The sequence below is a fragment of the Strongylocentrotus purpuratus genome, unplaced genomic scaffold (assembly GCF_000002235.5).
Source record: "Strongylocentrotus purpuratus isolate Spur 01 unplaced genomic scaffold, Spur_5.0 spur5_scaffold_17, whole genome shotgun sequence".
Classification (NCBI taxonomy): Eukaryota; Metazoa; Echinodermata; class Echinoidea; order Camarodonta; family Strongylocentrotidae; genus Strongylocentrotus; species Strongylocentrotus purpuratus.
The window spans coordinates 7089198-7107888 of NW_022145602.1; the positions used below are offsets into that span (position 1 = coordinate 7089198).

At 36.7% G+C, this 18691-nt stretch overlaps 1 protein-coding gene across 1 annotated transcript in view; it reads left to right on the forward strand.

Annotated features, from left to right (window-relative positions):
* The first annotated feature begins 476 nt into the window (after positions 1-476).
* Positions 477-18691, forward strand: part of LOC577909 (galactosylceramide sulfotransferase) — a 46236-nt gene continuing 28021 nt past the window's right edge. Inside the window, exons 1-2 of the mRNA XM_030988587.1 lie at positions 477-687; positions 10950-11007. Of these exons, the coding sequence (XP_030844447.1) occupies positions 569-687; positions 10950-11007 (177 nt within the window). The 5' untranslated portion in view covers positions 477-568. The remainder of the gene's footprint in view (positions 688-10949; positions 11008-18691) is intronic.

Sequence of the window (18691 nt, forward strand, 5' to 3'; positions counted from 1 at the left end):
CGAAGCGACAGCTGCTGTAGTACATAAATATATTTGTGTGTACGTGCGTATGTACGTACAAATACAAAAGCGCTAGCACATAGCGCGCGCACCGCAGCGCGCGCGGGTCGCCGACGACCGACTACCGCCACCAATCAAGGCGCCATACAGTGAAAGTTGATCGAGTCATCAAATGTTGTTCCAGATCGCTCTCCGACCGTACCCGATGTGGCGCGCGGCTGTAGTAGGCTCTGGCTCTTCAAGTTCACATCATATCTTATCATGACTCGACTCGACTAGCTGACTGTGCATGTGTGCTCGTCATTATTATTATCATCATCATCATCATCATCATCATCATCTGGTACAGGAAGAAGGCTTTTAACTGCACATAGTTCATTGTCGACCTTTTATTGAGACACTACATGTAGGCCTAGATCTAGATGTATATACACCTGCACAGCATCTACATCACCCGACGACGGTGGCCTGTATAAGTTCCTAAAGAATAGGCTAGCGAAGAAGAAGAAGAAGAAGAAGAAGAAGAAGGCGGCGGCGTTGGCCTGTGATGAGACTTTAACTTTTAAAGATGTCGAACCGGCTTCCAAAGAAAATTCTCGTGACGGTCATTGTGTCTGTTTCCGTTATACTCGTCCTCCATGGAATCAATAAGGAATATTTTGTAACAGGTATCCTGAATTCACGAAAGTAAGTGAGAGTGAGGCAAGTGAGAGTGTTTAAACTCTATTGTGTGCGACCGAACTACGGCCTACATGTACATGATGTAGTGTAGTAGTGAATGAACATGTAGGGCCTAGGGTCTAATCTACAATACATTTAGAAGTCTAGACCTAGGATATCTAGTCAAGGCATGGATAGGTCAACTCAAGGCCACATATCGAGGAAGGAGGCATTACTATTTCTAGGCCTAGAGTCTAGGCTTTTCTAATTCTAGACCCTATAGGCCTATTAGAGTCTAGACTAGTCTAGACCCTAAAAAAGTTACACTTTTTGTGTAGGAAAAACTGTTCAGACGTCCGACTCCTAGTAGTAATTAGTAAGTAAGTTTAGGCCCCTATTGCTTCTCAACATCTTCAAAAACCACTGGCACTAGACTCTAGCTAGAGTAGAGCCTGAGGTCTAGATCTAAACAAAACAAACCAGAATTCACTGAAAATCGGTACTTTAGTTAACAGTAGATTCTAACTTGGTAACTCTAGTGACAATTTATGACACCTAAACTTAAATTTCAGTTTTAGGCTAAATAATAGTTCTAGGGTAGATAGACTACACTAAAATACAAATTTACAATCTTTTCAACTCTTGTGAGTTCACCGATGTTGGAATAGGTTCCAGGACATTACCCCCAAATTTGCATCAGAATTGGTTTTCGAAAGTTCCTCTGATTTTTGCTCTTTCTGCTCGAGTAAACAGCATTATGGAATTCATACAATTCCGGATAAATAAATGAAGCTTTCTTTCACACCGTATCCTTAAAGGGACTTGGTATTTGTTCAGATGAGATAAGAATTAAGATTAAGAGGTGCTAAGGTAGTGTAGTGACTTCAATGCTAGATGTACAATTAAAGATTTTTTAGAAAATTTGAGTGAAAACGGACCATATAATTATTAATGATACAAATTAGGAAAAACTGATCTGATCGATTCCTTAATTCTCCCAACTACATTATTACAATGTAATTACATTTTAGGTGAATGTAAATCGCCACAAAGCAATAAATTTGCTCTACAGGTACATACCATTCTAGACATTTACCGTAAGTGTTGACAGATTTGTAATACTAATAGCCTGTTTTATGTCTTTTTTTCATGGAAAAATGGTTGGGAAAATTCAAAAATGGTTGGGAGAATTTACTGTTAATCACTGTTAAAGGGTGTCGTACATCAATGCCTTCAAAGAAAACCAAAGATATCTTTGTGGTTTGAAAAATTTGTCAGGATTTTTTGCATGTCAGAGGGGTAGTACAGTAGAAGGAATATAATAAGTAACATTTTTATACAAAAATTAAGCAATTTTTTTAATCAACCTTCAACAATGTTTGATACAGAGTCACTTTAAATGTATCTACTCATTCTTTTCTGTGACTCATGAGTGTGAGGAACTGATAGTGAGACTCTCCCATATAATATACTCATAATTAATACTGTACTTGACTTTTATAAAAGAATAGATTTAAATGCCTGTAGTCTGTACATGTAGTATTACCGCTACTACTACTACTACTACCACTACTACTACTACTACTTCTACTACTACTACTACTACTACTACTACTACTACTTCTACTACTACTACTACTTCTACTACTACTACTACTTCTACTACTACTACTACTACTACTACTACTACTACTACTATTACTGCTACTACTACTACTTCTACTACTACTACTACTACTACTACTACTACTTCTACTACTACTACTACTACTTCTACTACTACTACTACTACTACTACTTCTACTACTACTACTACTACTACTACTACTACTACTACTTCTACTACTACTACTTCTACTACTACTACTACTACTACTACTACTACAACTACTACTACTTCTACTACTACTACTACTACTACTACTACTACTACTACTACTACTACTGGCTATCATCAGCAGCAGATAAACAAAATTGAGATTGTATGTACAGTACAATTGTACATTACTATGTGTAGGACCTACATGTAGTTATGTAAGTTTATATGTTTGTAAACCACTGCACTGGCTAGTGAGGAGAGCCATTTAAAAAAAACAACTTTAAAACCTTTAAAAAAAAAGAAATTAATTTCTTTCTTGTTTCCTTTATATCTCTCTCAAATGAATGTACTGTACCCTTTTTTTTTCTCTGGAAATTATACAGATTTTAATTGAGCAAACATACCAAATGAAATAATGAGTGAGTGAGTAAACGAATGAAGGAATTAATGAATATCTAAATCAATTAAAAGATAATTAAATGGATAAATAGATAAATGAATACTAAATACTAAATAAATAAATAAGGGTAATGTAAAGATGTCACTGACAGATGCCAACACCGAAATGTAAAATAATCAACTACCTGGTACATGTCGGGATGTACGTGTACTTAAAAGTGGTACTTAAAGCTTAAACTACTTCTATTGATCTATTCTATTTACTAATAATAGAGAACAGGTATATAACTACATCCTGCTCTTTAAATGAGTAATTTCCTGGAAAAGACCAATTACACTGTATCTATTGTGACCTGGATGTTCAGTCTAATTGAAATTAATTTACCGGTAGTAAATGTAAAAATGAAAAGAATAAATGTAAATCATAAGTTTGCGGTTTCCCCATGTGGGGAGTCCTGAGTCGAATGTTGGGGTTGAGAAGGGGGTAGAAAGAGAGAGTGTGTGTGTGTGTGTGTGAGAGAGAGAGAGAGAGAGAGAAAGAAGAGAGAGAGAGAGAGAGAGAGATAGAGGGGTATTCGTTCAGTTTCATCCTATGTAGGGCTTCTTTGTATTTTATGAACAGCTGTATTCTTTTGTGAGGGGAGTCCTGTAAAGTGAAAAGGACATGAATGCGGTGAATCAGGTAGGTTGCGAGCGCAGAGGGATAGAGAGAGAGTAATGCAATATTGCATTTCAGAGTTTTCTAAAGGTCTACACATGTCAATGCATCAGCTTTTGCTCCTTGAATTGGCACCAATAATGACCGATTATAAAGTTTTTCCACTCTTCTTTTGTTAAAAAAAGAATGTACACTGTATATTCAGTGGAGTGAACCAATGTGAATGAACATTACATTTCTGCAGAAAAGTGATCATAAATGTCAGAAGTCATAGCTCTGCCAGTTTCGAGGCTTCAATGATTTTTTTTCTCTCTATTTAATCACTCTTTTTCATCATTGTGCAATGTAGTTACATGTGATGTAGTGCAACGGAAATGGACTAGAAATTTCCAGCGATCTTTGATAGAATTTAAACATCAGTATTAAAGATAAACTCCAGTACTGGTAAAAAAAAAAAAAAAATTCTCACAGAATCAAACGAAACTTACACTGAATGTTCAAGATTACAAATAAATGACATGTGCCAAACAATTTCAGAAGAAAATGTATACTGGCTGAGTAATGAGCATAGAAAGACAAGGAAATCAAGGTAGTACCAGCCCCGACACCATGTGTGTTGTCCCATAAATAGCTTTCTATGTGAGTGCTTGTTACTTTACCAAGACTTGGTCAAATTTATTATGATTTTGATGACTCCAGAACCTTGCAGTGCACACCAATACTTACATGCTACATGATCAACTGTTTCTGATCCTTTCCACACCTTTTCTTTCACAATGCAATTGCATTACCAGTACTAAAGTTTATCTTTAAGTGTCAACTCAGAAGTAGAAGTAATTGTTTAAGTAAGTACTACAAAAACTTAAAGAAAACCTCATCCTGTCCCCCGAAGGAGTCATTTCCTGGAAAAGACCAATTATTTGTTTGGCCAGGATGTTTTGACTGACTTTTTATTCACATCTTTGTTATTCAGGTCTGTAACGTGTTCCGGGGGGTGTTTCTCAAAGATCCTAAGTTGAACTTATCTCTAAGTTGGACTTAAAAATTATGGAAAGCCATTAGCATCTATGAAAATATTTTGTAAAAGTTAATTAAAAAGGCATAAAATGTTGATTCAAATCATTCATATGTTCTATTATCAAGGAGATTTCATGTTCTTGATGTGGAATTTATAAAAAGTCTAAAATACTTGAATTTTTGCTTTTGAATATATTTCATTTTAAGGCTACAAATGGCTCTCCATAATATTTAAGTCTAACTTAGACTTAAGTTCGACTTGGGATCTTTGTGAAACACCCCTATGGATATTAATGACAATAGGCCTGTCTTCATCAGCTCAAGAAAAATGTTCGATACGGTACTCAATCCCTTTCTTAAAGGTAGTGTATCCCTTTCGCAGCAAACACCAAATTCTGTAGGAATTATGAATATGTCACCCTATCTGCGTTAGCAGTGTCCGGGTACGGGCGGTGTGCTCCGGTGCAATTATTTTGCTGATAACACCCGAATCTTTTAAAATATTTAACGGCCATCGAAACACTCACGTTGCCAAGCTCACTTTATCACCAAAAATTCCCCCAAAGAGTATAGCGTACATCTATTTTTAATACATTTTAGAGTATACCAACACTTTGCCAAGATATGGGGGTACTATGTTACATGTATATATGTCTGGCTTCTCCAAAACATGCTCCATCTTAACCATTGTGAGCCAGAGCATATGACACTATATAGAAAATATTTTTATTCAGATGGTCATATCTCAGCCGATACTTAACATATTCAATTGGTTTTCGATATCTGGACATTTTTGTTATGCTCTTTCGGAAAATGAAGAAAAGTTTGAGAAATTCTAAATACCGGTTTAGATTTTTGATGACGTCACACTTCACCACTCTATAGCTCTTAAGTCGATTTGACAACTAATAGTCGTTATTTTCCCACTTAAAGACCCCCTTTTCTTTAGGGAAGTTCTAAATTATTATTATCTTTCAAATGCCGTTGGAATTTAACCTTTTCATCTTTTGGGCCTGCAAATGGGACATACATGTACGGTAGAACCTTTCAATCGAACATTGATCAAACTTTTACTAATTTGTTTCTTTTTTTCACTACTTTTATTAATACCTGTACATGTACCAGGTCATTATTAGGGTGGACCTACCCTTTAAAATCCCTTAAAATCCTATTGCCTGCCATAAAACCTATAATTGCTGTCATGACCTGAACAGTGGTTGGGTGTACACTGCATGTACACATAGCTGTGTTGCGATCAGTGTGTGATATATTGGCAGTATAGAGGTACATACTATGAATCAGCAAGGAGAGACTTGTAATTCCGGAGTCATATGAGAGTATTTATTATCTCAAAACTTTGGAGAATCAAATCAGTCACATCATCATGAACTTCCATCATGTACCGGTATGTTAAACACAAGATGACGAGAGAGCCAGCTAGAAAGAGGGTTTTGATCTAATGGTGATCAAAACTCAACTCTTCTCCAGAAAGCCAGAACATGTAATATTTATACAGAAGGATACAAGTAATATGAGAAGAGAAGAGAGAGCCAGCTAGAAAGAGGGTCTTGATCTAATGGTGATCAAAACTCAAGTCTGCTCCAGAAAGCCAGAACATGTAATATTTATACAGAAGGATACAAGTAATATGAGAATAGGATCCTGTCAAAGGGACAAAAACATGATGAGGGATGGTTGCCAAAACAATAAACAACCTGGTAGTTTAAAAAATAATATTGCTAGTGACATTCGTTTGTCTCGCAATGTATGGTCAACAAGGGATCTAAAAGATCACAACGTTTCGTGTGCCACTGCTCCACTTCGTCAGGTGATAAAATATATTTTGTAAGCAAGCGTCTTTTGTATTAAGCATTAACTTGGTAGTGTTATGTATCGGGGGTTGTCTTTCCAGCTGGGAAGTAAATTATGAATGCACTTGGTCTTTCAATGGGGAAGGATTATAAAGAAATAAATGGGGCTTTTAAGCGCATCTCAAATTGGGCGTCATGTCAAGATATATGAAATATGAGGGTACTTTATTATTAACTGGGTTTCGGACAATACTGCTCGACAATATGCACGTACCTGCTTCCATAGAGATTAAAGGGAAATCCAACCTTGATACTGATAGCAAACTATTCTAGAGGCCTGTTTTCATCAGCTCAAGATTGCCAAAAAGCCTGCTGATTGCCAAATAGCCTGCTACTTATGATTTGGGGAAGAATCCCGAAGTTACAAATTGCGTCTTCATCAGCTTGAAACTTGATCTCGAAAATTGAAACTCAAGCTCGAGAAATTAGCTCGAGATGTTTTGCTCAGCGTTTGCGCATTGTGCGAGTTATTGGTCTGGTGAGGACGCACCAGACAAATAGCAAGATATTTTGCAAACTAGCCCAAGATATCTTGGGATGATTATCTCAACCAAATAATTGCAACTTCAGGCTGATGAAGACGCAAATTAACTGGATAAATTGCGAACTGGATAAATTGCGATCGGATAGTTCAAATGGCGGGATATTTGGCATTCTCGTGCTGATGAAAACAGGCCTTAGAAGCAAGCAAAACACACAGAGAAGGATATAATACTGGTGAAAGTTTGAATGAAAGCAACAACAACAAAAAAGAAGATAAAGCTGTATGAATTATTAAAGTTGAAATCAAAAGAGTTATGGGCTCTCCAAATTTGCTGAATCGGTATTGCCACCGATTTTAGTAGCGAACAACTTTCCTATTTCTTACACCACACAAAATAATTAAAATGTCAATTTGTCAAAAGTGGAGTACTCAGGAGAATTTAATCGCCTATTTCTCTTCTTTTCATCGGCTATTTAATCGCCTTTTTCTCCTCTGTTGCTTTCTAACTGGCCGTTTCATCGGATGCGTCCGGATGCATCCGATGAAAATCAGTGCAGGGTATTAACGGGAAATTCAACCCAAATAAACAACTGCCGTACTCTAAAAGAAAGCAGAAAATCAAAGAAGCAAACTGTTGAAAGTTTCAAGTAAATCTGTATACAAAAGAGATGGTCAGAAGGGCACTTACATGTACACTGCAACAACGGTACAGCAGCCCTACAAGAATATTAAAGGTAAAGACCAGTTTTGGAAACGCCCCCCTCTCAAAAAATGAAATGGAAGCTCTTATTACCAATCATGTGAAAGAATATGTTCTGACTAATACGTGATCATACTAATTTTGGAGAGAAACCACCTACTAATTGATATATTTGGTAAAATATATCTATTTGGACCTGATAGATATAACGCACGTGTTGCGTAGTCCCATATACATCTTTCTTTGTACAGTACTTGTAACTTTACCAAGACTGGGCCAAATTTCTTATAATTTTGATGATTCCAGAACCTTGCAGTACGCACCAGTACTTACATGCTAGATGACCAACCTTTTCTGATCGATTCTACACTGTTTCTGTCACAATGCAATCGCATGACCATAACTGGTCTTTATCTTTAAAATAGTGGGTTATTTTGGTACTACGGTCTGATGAAGGCAGGCCTTTAGGGACATGGAGAGTCAAGCACCCTGAACTGTGGATATCCATGCCTGCCAAAGCACAGTAAATTGGATTTCCTCGTGATTAGACTCTTCATGTAGTTTACAGGTTCGGAAACCTTGTCAATGGTTGTTGTGTGCATCAGTGTCTGCAATACGAGACTACAATAAGCTCTGTACTTTAAAGAGAAGGTTGAGTTCTGGGAAGAGGTGAACAATAATTTGTGAGCACTATCATTCTTATTATGCAAGTGTTGAAGAACATCAGGTAAGACATGTTCCCTGAAAAGCATGGCTCTTCAAATGCCTTCATATTCTAAATATGTCATGTAACATCGTAAAAATCTAGGGTAGGATTTTTACGCCACGTGTTCGTGTAGTCCCATATACATCTTTCTGTGTACAGTGTTTTTAACTTTACCAAGACTTGGCCAAATTTCTTATCATTTTGATGATTCCAGAACCTTGCAATACACACAAATTCTTATATGCTAGATGATCGACCTTTTCTGGTCGATTCCACACCGTTTCTTTCACAATGCAATCGCATGACAAGAACTCGACTTCATCTTTAAGCTACTGTTTGTCATGACCAGAAACTGGCAGATCTACATGTAGGCTCAGATCAAGGCTTGAGGAATTGTGTCATAGTGTCCAATTGGAGTCTGTACCTTAAGACTAGGTAATCTGAACGATACAGGGCATGATGATTCAACAGGAAGCGCCCCTCTTTCCAAGCAAGATGTACGTTTAATACTGATTTACACCATGTACATGTATGTACATGAACAAGCAGAGTACTTCAAATATAGTGTACATGCTGGTACGAACGTATGACACATACGGTCAACACTTTTGGGGCAGGATTTTTTAAGGGCTAAATTGATCACACCTTGTTCTTTAAATTGGCAACAAATATATAATACTACATTGTTAATATAAGAAAATACATGTATAATACCTCTGAAAGCAAATACATGGGTTGAAACGTAGTCGGAAAGTTGAACAAAATGCTAATTTTGATCATTAGAAAAAAACAATGATTTTGAACGTCTTGATGTGTTACCAATTCAAGGATTTCAAAGCTTGTTTTCCTTTTTAAAACTCCTAGCATCAAATGCAATATGTTCATGCACGAGAAATGGATGTAGTTTGCATACATGTACACTGTACAGACTACTGCAGAGCAGGTTGAAGGTCGAGGGTTGAGTTTTAGGAAACATTAAACATAATTTGTGAGCTTTTTTTTATTCTTTTAATGTTATTAAGCACTGGCATACTGGTGGCTTGGGGGTTGCTGCACCCCCCCCCCCCCAAAGTTCAACGACCCAAACAAAAAAAATGATAATCAAATTTATTTTAATTAAAATGATGAGAAAAGGGGGAGAAAAATGTAAGGTACAAGAAAGAGGAAGGAAATGAAATTTATACTTTCCACACTTTCAGTCTGTCTGACATGTCATCCCCAGAATATTGGTTTCGACAGGCGCGGGGCTAGGGTACAATTAACTATGCGTAAGCTTTCGTCCTTGAAGCCTAATTTGCATAAAGTAAACAACTTGTTTACGCTACACCGCAGCACCGCTACACAAGAGTCTCGGCTAAACTGTAAAATCTCGCTTTAGAAACCACCAAATGAAATGATTGGAATATGTCACATGAAAGAAGAAGAGTTGTTCTAACTCATGAATATTGCAATTGTGCCATTTTGTATTTGTTTCTATCTGAAAATATTGCCGGTTTTTTCATATTTTCCGTCACTGCTCAAGATCGATACTTTCATAAATGATAAATCGAAGTATATTAAAGCTCTCCTCCAAATATCTTTTCATAATTTTAGGTACCATGGTTATGTCAGGAAAAAAAAGCTTGGCGAAACATTCACGGCAGCATAAGTGTAGTCCCATCTAAAGGGGTATGGGCAGGAGAGGGTAGTCCCATGTACAGTTATACGTGCAGGACTTTTTGCGCGGGACTCGGGTGTGTATGGAGCATCAATGGTTCGGTCTTTGTACAGAGTAAAACATGCTGATGTTTAATCGAAATCGAGCAAAATGACTTTCAAATAAATTGGTATGGGTTCTGTGAAATTATGGTGGAGTCGCTGCAACTCAGTAACTCAATCAAGTTTACTGGACTGCAGCAGCCACAGAGTAAAAACAGCTGATCAATGATGCATTTTTTATTATGGTATGCACGCACGGCCGGTGATGCGAACAGCAAATGCGTCCAAGGACAAGGTTTAGTGCTGGACTGGAATTTGAACCCTCAATCCTTGGAAATCGAGAGTCAAATGGACTGACTACTATTCCATAACACCTCCACCCAAGAATAAAACTAGCAAAAAAACATATTTGTTATTATATCATGCATCACAAATTTATTGGCTTCTGATTGGTTGAGAGCTTGTCACGTGACCAGAAATATGTCATAAATTTTAAAGTTGCTCTGAAAAAGTACAATATACATGTAAGAGTAATATTTGGGAGTACTATTTGGAAGTTGAAAAAAAATTGTGAATTATTTTTTTGATTTTTTTTTTCTTCTTCAAATCTTAATTTAATGAAAACAAAATATATTTTAAGTCTTTTTTTGATAAAAATTGACATTATTTTTAATCTCTAAATTTGATTTTGTTTTTCTTGCAGGATATAAAACAAATATACCACGCCTTCTATTCGAGGTACTGGTTAGAATTATGGGCCTCGGTGTCTCCAAAAGTACCATTTGCTTCGGGGCTGCGCCCCACAGCAAATAGTACTATTGGAGTCACCTCTTGCGCATAGTTTTAACCAGAACCTCTATTATTATTACTATTGTTATTGTTGTTGTTATTATTATTAATATTATCATCATTATAATCATTGTTATTTGCATTACAGGCCTGGAAATGTTGATGTAGGCCAGATCTGGAGACATTTTAGTCAGAAAACACAAGAGGTGAGTACCCTTATTCCCAACTTCTCATTGAATAATGATACAACAATAATTCTGTACTCTATGGCAAATCTGCCTGAAAAAAAGGCATGCCGGTACTTGGTACACAATTAAAGGAAACCTATAACCCCCCCCCCCCAATAATTGTTGGTACATGTATGCTGAAAAGTGAGACGTGTTCCTGCACTTTGTACAATATTCCTTATGAATGTATATAAATGAGGATATTCTTAACATGTAGTTTTTAGCTTCTATCAACCTTAAATTTGTTATGCAAGCTTTCGTCCACTCCTGTGGACTTTCTCAAGCTAAGTGATCAGTCTGAGCAAGGAGTTACTACACTAGGAGTGCACACTCTGCCCTTAGGGCTTTTCTTATCACTCAGAGCGGGATTATGAGGGATTAGGGGTCCAACGAAAAACAAAATGACCTCTTACGCAACGAGGTCACCCTGGTCTCGATCTCCGGACTTTTATGTCCCATGCGCGATGCCGCACTGAACTGGCCCTCTCTAGGAGGAAACATCGACAGTCCAGTCTTGATATATAGGTGGTTTATATAGACTAGCTCTATACACATGTCTATAGCTTCATCACATGCGACACACACTCTGATGTCGTGATAGTCTAAGAATTCAGCTCTCGATAGGTACAAAGATCTCGAAAATCGGCCAACGACAAGGTGAGTTTTTACCTGATTATTGTTGAAAAATGTCCTTATTTTGTTCTATTTATATTCATATTTCAATGTAATATTAGTTGTAGACTCAGACTACCCCAGATGAAAATCATTTTTTTGGCAGACAAATGAGATTTCCTTCTTTATTTTGATGTATGACTCCACCGTTCTTGGCCGTTCTTGTTATTGTGATGACCTATTGGAAACATGTTAACATCTGCTGTGTCACTATTTTTCTATTGTCCCACTAATATATATCGGTGTGTGGTTTCAGTTCACCTGGCGGTATTATTGTGCGTGTTGGACGAGTTGAGGAACTATAGCTGCTAGCTGGGCCGGGCCGGGAGGGCATGAATGAGTTGACATAATCGCTAAGCTTGGCGGATAGTTAGGATTATATTTAATGATTATTATTAAACAACCGTTCTAATACAAATTCATTGTGATGTTTAGACTCTAACAGTTAGTGATGTCTATTGATTGTCTTTTGACTTTTGTGGTGATTAAATAATGATGTTGATTGTGTTGTCTAATATGCAATTAGACTAGATCTAGATCTAGATCTAGGTCTATTCTAATGATAATTGATCCAATTACTGGGGTAATAGTATATTTGTAAAGCACTTAGAGACATTTGTATTAGATCTAAGCGCTTTATAAAAATTAAATATTAGTATTATTATTATTATTACTGGTAATGTCAGGGAGCACCTCCCTGCACATTATCGATGATAATGCCTTAGATGTTTACATTTATGTTTACAATTGAAAGGTGGGGGGGGGGGGGGGGGGGGGTTAAGAGCACATATTTTATTTTTGTCCAGTTTTTGAGGGAAAATTTCGCAACCACTTACCAAGCCACTGAATAAGGAGGGGGGGGGGGGGTGGGTAAGAGCACATATTTTTGAGGGAAAATTTCGCAACGACTCAGCCGCTGAATAAGCGGGGGGGGGGGGGGGGGAGAGCACATATTTTATTTTTTGTCCAGTTTTTGAGGGAAAATTTTGCAACCACTTACCCAGCCACTGAATAAGGAGGGGGAGGGGGGGGGGGGGGGGGGAAGAGCACATATTTTTTTATTTGGGTGGACGGGAAGTTTTTCCATAATCCGGGAGATTCTACATCTTTGGCGGGAGAGGTGGAGTCTCCCGGTATAGCTTTTGGGGCGGTGGGAGAATGAGCGTGGTGGCGTCAGACTCCCTCCAAATGCAGCAGCCCTGATTTTATGATGATTGTTATTTTTTTCTTCTGAATATTGGTATTGGTACTGTTTTTTATAATTACTAGTATGAGCAGTATTGGTAGTTTCATTGATTATCATTATATTAATTAGTCATGTTATTATTATATAATAATTACCATTGTTATTATTATTTAAAGTATTATGATTATTATTATTATTATTATTATTATAATTATAAGTGTTCCATTCTTTTCACCTTCTATAGTCACATCATTATTTCACCATAACTAGTAATTTTAGTATTTTGTTATATTTTTGGTGGTACTGGCAATATCATTGAGGTATAAGTGATATACCTCCATGATAATTTTTATCATATTTATTATTACTACATGTTTAAGTGTAGAAATTTTGAGACATACATGTATTTACAAGTATTGTTTGTGTGCTTTTTTCCAATCAGAAAATAACAATGGAAGAGGAGATCCACCAGGGGATTCTAATGGGCATGTGTCGCCTCTGTGGAGAAACAGGATCAAGGAGGTATCGTGACAAGCAAAACCTTTCTAAATTGATCCAAACGGGTCTGTCCATAAACATTGCTGTAGATGAGGACAATCGTCACCCACCCATGGTGTGTGATAGCTGCACATCAAAACTGAGAAGGTGGAGAGCCTTTAAGAACAAGAATGTAAAGAAGGAACTGAACATAACCATCTTTGATTTCCAACAGCACGGTCAAGATTGTGCCATGTGTACACATTCAAAGAAGAATGTTACAGAAGGATCATGGCTAACTTTCATGATAGGTTTGGCAGAGCAAAAAGGATACAATGTCAAAAAAGGTCGTGATGGAAGAACACTTATCATGTCTGTTGATGATGATGGGAACACATCAGTATGTGTGATTGTTCGTGAAACTGGACAGTGGACAGTTAAAGTGCATGGGAGAGAAGTTAAAAGTGATCTGTTTCCTGAAATCCCTCAGTGTTTTGGTAGCAAAGATGATTGTGAGCGATTTCTTCACACCCTTGATTCTCTCCAAATATGTCATGGTAACCCTGAGTACTTCTTGCCTTCCCATCTGCTTCAAAATCATCCATTATACCTCCACTACTCCTCATCCACAACAACAATTAGACACACAACCTGTCCCCTCCTCACGAAGGATTCTTCAAGATGCCTTCAATGCAGAATGCATCGTTCCAGTCTTGCAAAACTCCACCAACGCCACCAAGTTGACTCCTCTCCAGCTCCAAAAGCAAATCATCGCTTCATGTCACAAAAGAGGCTTGCTAAAAAGCTTCAAACCTCCAAAAAACAACGACGATTCATGGCAAGAAAAATTGTAAAATTAGAGAACGACATTGAAAAATTGTTTAAAGAACAAGCCTTACCTTTAGACAATGAGGAGAGTCAGTCATTTGCTTCAATTTTTACTGAAGAATCTCATGTAGTGCATCAACAGTTTAAAGAAGGCAGTCGAATGAGGATTTTATGGGATGAGCAACTCAAGTCCATTGAAAACCATCCAAATGCTATGAGATGGCATCCAGCTATTTTGCGTCTGTGCATCGCCCTCCAAGCAAAGTCTGCAGCATCGTATGACCTCTTAAGAAATTCTGGTTTTCTCACTCTCCCCCACCAACGGACACTCAAACAATATACAAACTTTACCTCCAACAAACCCGGCTACAACAAAGACCGTCTGCATAGAATAATTTCTGACATTAATCTTGATAAATTAGCAAGCCACAAAAGAAATATTGTTTTGTCTTTCGACGAAATGAAAGTTAGTGAAGGACTTGTATATTCACATTCAACTGGCAACATAATTGGATTTACTAGCCTGGGTAGTTTATCCGATGAGTTTGAACTTTACACAAGGATGTGTAAGGGAAAGAAGCAAGAACTGGCCAGTCATGTTCTGACTCTCATGATCAGAGCTATCTCAGACTCGTACAAGGCACCGATAGCATATTTTGCCACATCTAGCTGCACAAGTGACCAACTCTTTTGCATTGTACACGAAGCCATTGAGCTTCTTGAACTTTCGGGTTTCCACGTACGGGCTCTCGTTTCAGATGGAGCATCCCAGAATAGAAAATTCTATGATATGCTGCGAGAAGACCCCAGACATCCATCATTCCTGAATCCTTTCAGTGGACGCCCCATTTATCTGTTCAGCGATGTCCCTCACCTGCTTAAAACATGCCGAAACAATCTTGAGAAATCTGGATACCACAACAGTACCCGAAACATGATGGTAATTTTTTAAAATGTTTATTTACCATCAACAATCCTGAAAGCTTTAAGGTGAAAAATAAATTTGTAGATAAAAATTAGAATATAAGAAATGACATGTATGATACTTGACAGACGAATTTAATGCCTTTATCTTTCACTTTATTAAAGTACACAGCTTCTACATCAATCATTTGGATACATGATTGATATGAACATGTACCAAAGAAAATGACATTAAATAAATAATAAGAAAAGGAATTAGATGTCATCATGTGTGGGCAATATTAAATGGTTTGACATTTTTGTACTTTATCACCTAATGTATGTGCACTGTTTTATAGAATTGGTTACATGATTGCATTGACCTAATTAATATAATTAATTATGAAACAAATACATCTATTTCTATTTCAATTATAACTATCAAAAGTTCCAAACTGTCCATAATATGCATTGTATAAACATAGGCATTATAAATTTGTTTATTTTACATTTCTTTCCCAAAGGAATTTTAATTTTGATGTTTTTATTTCAATTTTCTTTATTTAGTTCAGAGGATTGAGTGTATCCTGGAAGCACATAGTTGATGTGTACAACTGGGACCTCCAGCAGTGTACTGGCTTGAGGATGCTTCATCGCATCACAGAAGAACACATACATCTCACTCCGAGTCATCGAATGAAGGTCAAATTGGCTGCTCAGGTAAATTTGGATTGCTATGAGCTTGCAGATGAAATTTTGTTTTAAAATGCATCAGAATACATTTTTCAAAACTTGGATTTTGGGGCTGTTTTAAATAGGCCTCATGATTTTTAAAGATAACCTAAATGTATGCTCCCATAGTATAAAATGGAGATCATTAGTTGATATTTTTTTTACTTTGAATCTCTCCCTATATTTCAATGATGAAATACAGGTCCTCAGTTCAACAATGGTGAATGCTTTGACAATCCAAGGACGTCCAGAGACTGCCAGCACTGCCTTGTACATCAACTACATCGATACTTTCTTTGACTGCATGAATGTGTCGCAGTTCAACAGTGGGAAACGGCAGAAGAAACTTGCACTTCATCCATATACGGATGTATCAGACTGGAGACTTACAGTAAGTTCACTCACAGGACTCGCTTACATTGAAGCCAGTCCATAGATCAGGATATATGGCAACCTATTTCTTGTTTAAAAATTTATTATTATAATATATTTTTGTTGGTGGGGGGGGGGGGGGAGGGGGTCGAGGTGCTACAATAGGTAGAACCACGGAGGTATAACCGGAGTACGTTCATTGTAAAACTCATGTCATATTATTATAAATCATTTGAGTTTGCCATAAAAGAACATCTCTATCTTTTCCTCATAATTTTGTTTGCATGCAATTGGGGGAAAATCAATAAAGTAAAAAAATTTGCAAGTTGTCATAGGGCAAGGATGAATAGGATGTATGTTTGCTTCCTTTGCCACTTTTCTGTGCTTTTAATCATGAATTTTATCTGTCATTTATTTGCAGTGGTTAGAGGAGGACTTCCTGTCATTCTTGGAAGAATGGGAGACAGAGGGCAAATTAACTCCCCTCACTAATGCTGAGAAGGAGAAACTTTGCTTGAGCAAGCAAACGCTGGAAGGATTGAAATTCACAGGTACAGGGTGTACATGTACATGTTTTGTACTTTTCTCTTCATGCTTGTATTAGTTTTTTGTATTGTTTTGTGTTATTGTTGTTGCTCTTGTATTATTTAGTAATTTGTTTTTAAATTTTCATTTAACGTTCCTAATTCATCAGGGAGCTTCTTTATATAATCTTTAGCCCGTCAATTCTGTTTTCCTAAATGATACATGACATAACATTGTGAATTAATATAAAATGTGTTTAGCTCATTTCAACTTAAAATAATGAATCATCTAGCAAACGATCTTTCCCCTCAAAAATTTTGTTTTTGAAATATTTAATTAAACTTTGTGATAGTGTTCTCTTTTTAAAGTCTTGTTTTGTTATCCTTTTCAGTCAAAGCATTTGTTCTGCTCACAAGAGAACTACTTATGGAACCTGGTGTCAAATTCATACTTAGTGAGAAGTTTTCACAAGATCCCCTGGAGGAGCATTTCTCAAAGCAAAGAGGCATGGGAGGGAGATACGACAATCCAACTGTAAATCAGTTTGGATATAATCTCAACACACTGCAGGTTGCCGGGGCTGCCATCAAAGCGTCAAAACGATCTAATGTCACTCAGTCAGAGTCATCTCCATCCTCTTCCTGTGACTCAACACTGTTACCAAGAACAAAAAAACGACTCTGGAAAGATGTGCAGTAGGACATAGTAGGGAACTACGTGATAGTGTGTAATCATGTTTGATTAATGACTCGAGTTAACCGTCAAAAAACCAGTTGTAATATGCTATGCCAAGCACAATATCTGGAGCAGATTTTATTTAGTTGGTCAATATTTGTGACATTGACAGAGGACAAAAACCCTAAATTGTTAATTGCATAGTGACTGTTCATGCAATTCAGTGATTAAATATAGGGTTCTTATTTTTGTATCTTTGCCAAACTAAACAAAAACGTTTTTGCAGTATCATTTGCACCTTCAACGTTAAAATTTCATGAGAGCATACATGTTCATGTAGTTTTGTTTAAGACTTAAGTGTGGACAGTCAGGCATGAAAATATCTCTTCTGTAGAACATGTAGACGAAATGGTGTCAACATGTGAACCAAAATTTGAGGTTTTCAGAAATATGTAGCCAAGATGAAAGATTTCTGTATTTTACTTTTGATATCTCAAAAACAAGATAATAGAATTTGATTATGGACATCATTGATTTCTTTTGGTTAATATTTTTGATGTTCACTAATTGCATCACCTTTTATCCCTCTTTATGCATACACATTCCGTGAAACCTCACATTTAGATGTTACTTTATTTTGATGACTGCCCTGATCATTCTCTTATAAGTATACTCCCTCTCTTTGTCAACTTGTTAAGTAATGATAGGCAACAACACATAGTACATGTAAGAATCGTATGCTTATGTGAATCATTACAAACAATTTTATTTTTTCATCACTACACATACATATACATTGTATGTGGTCAAAGATTACATTTGTACAGTAAATATGTTTTTATTCGACACAAATGGTACTTTTGGAATAGTGGTCTTTGAATAAACGTTTTGACTACAACTGTATATGGTCAATTTACTTTACATGAAATAATGAATGTGGTGCCGGCTTTTCCATGAAAACGTGTTTATCAAGCCAAGAAAGCAAATAATTCATATTTCGTTTACACCTGTACCTCTTAAAATACAGTTTTTATCATGGTGATTTGTGCTACAGTAATGACAGCAACAAACAAGAAAAGAGAAGAAAAAAATTATACTATTAAGTTGGATACAGAATTTGCATTGCATCATCAGTATTGTTAAACAGCATATTTATGAGTTCATGTTCTATGCTTTATTCAAACAAAACAGTCAAGATTTCTAATAGAAATACTCCTAGTTTCCTTGAAAAACTGTGTTTGCCAAAAGAACGTTTTCGTCTCATTTCAGAATGAGCTTTATAACAACTGTAAC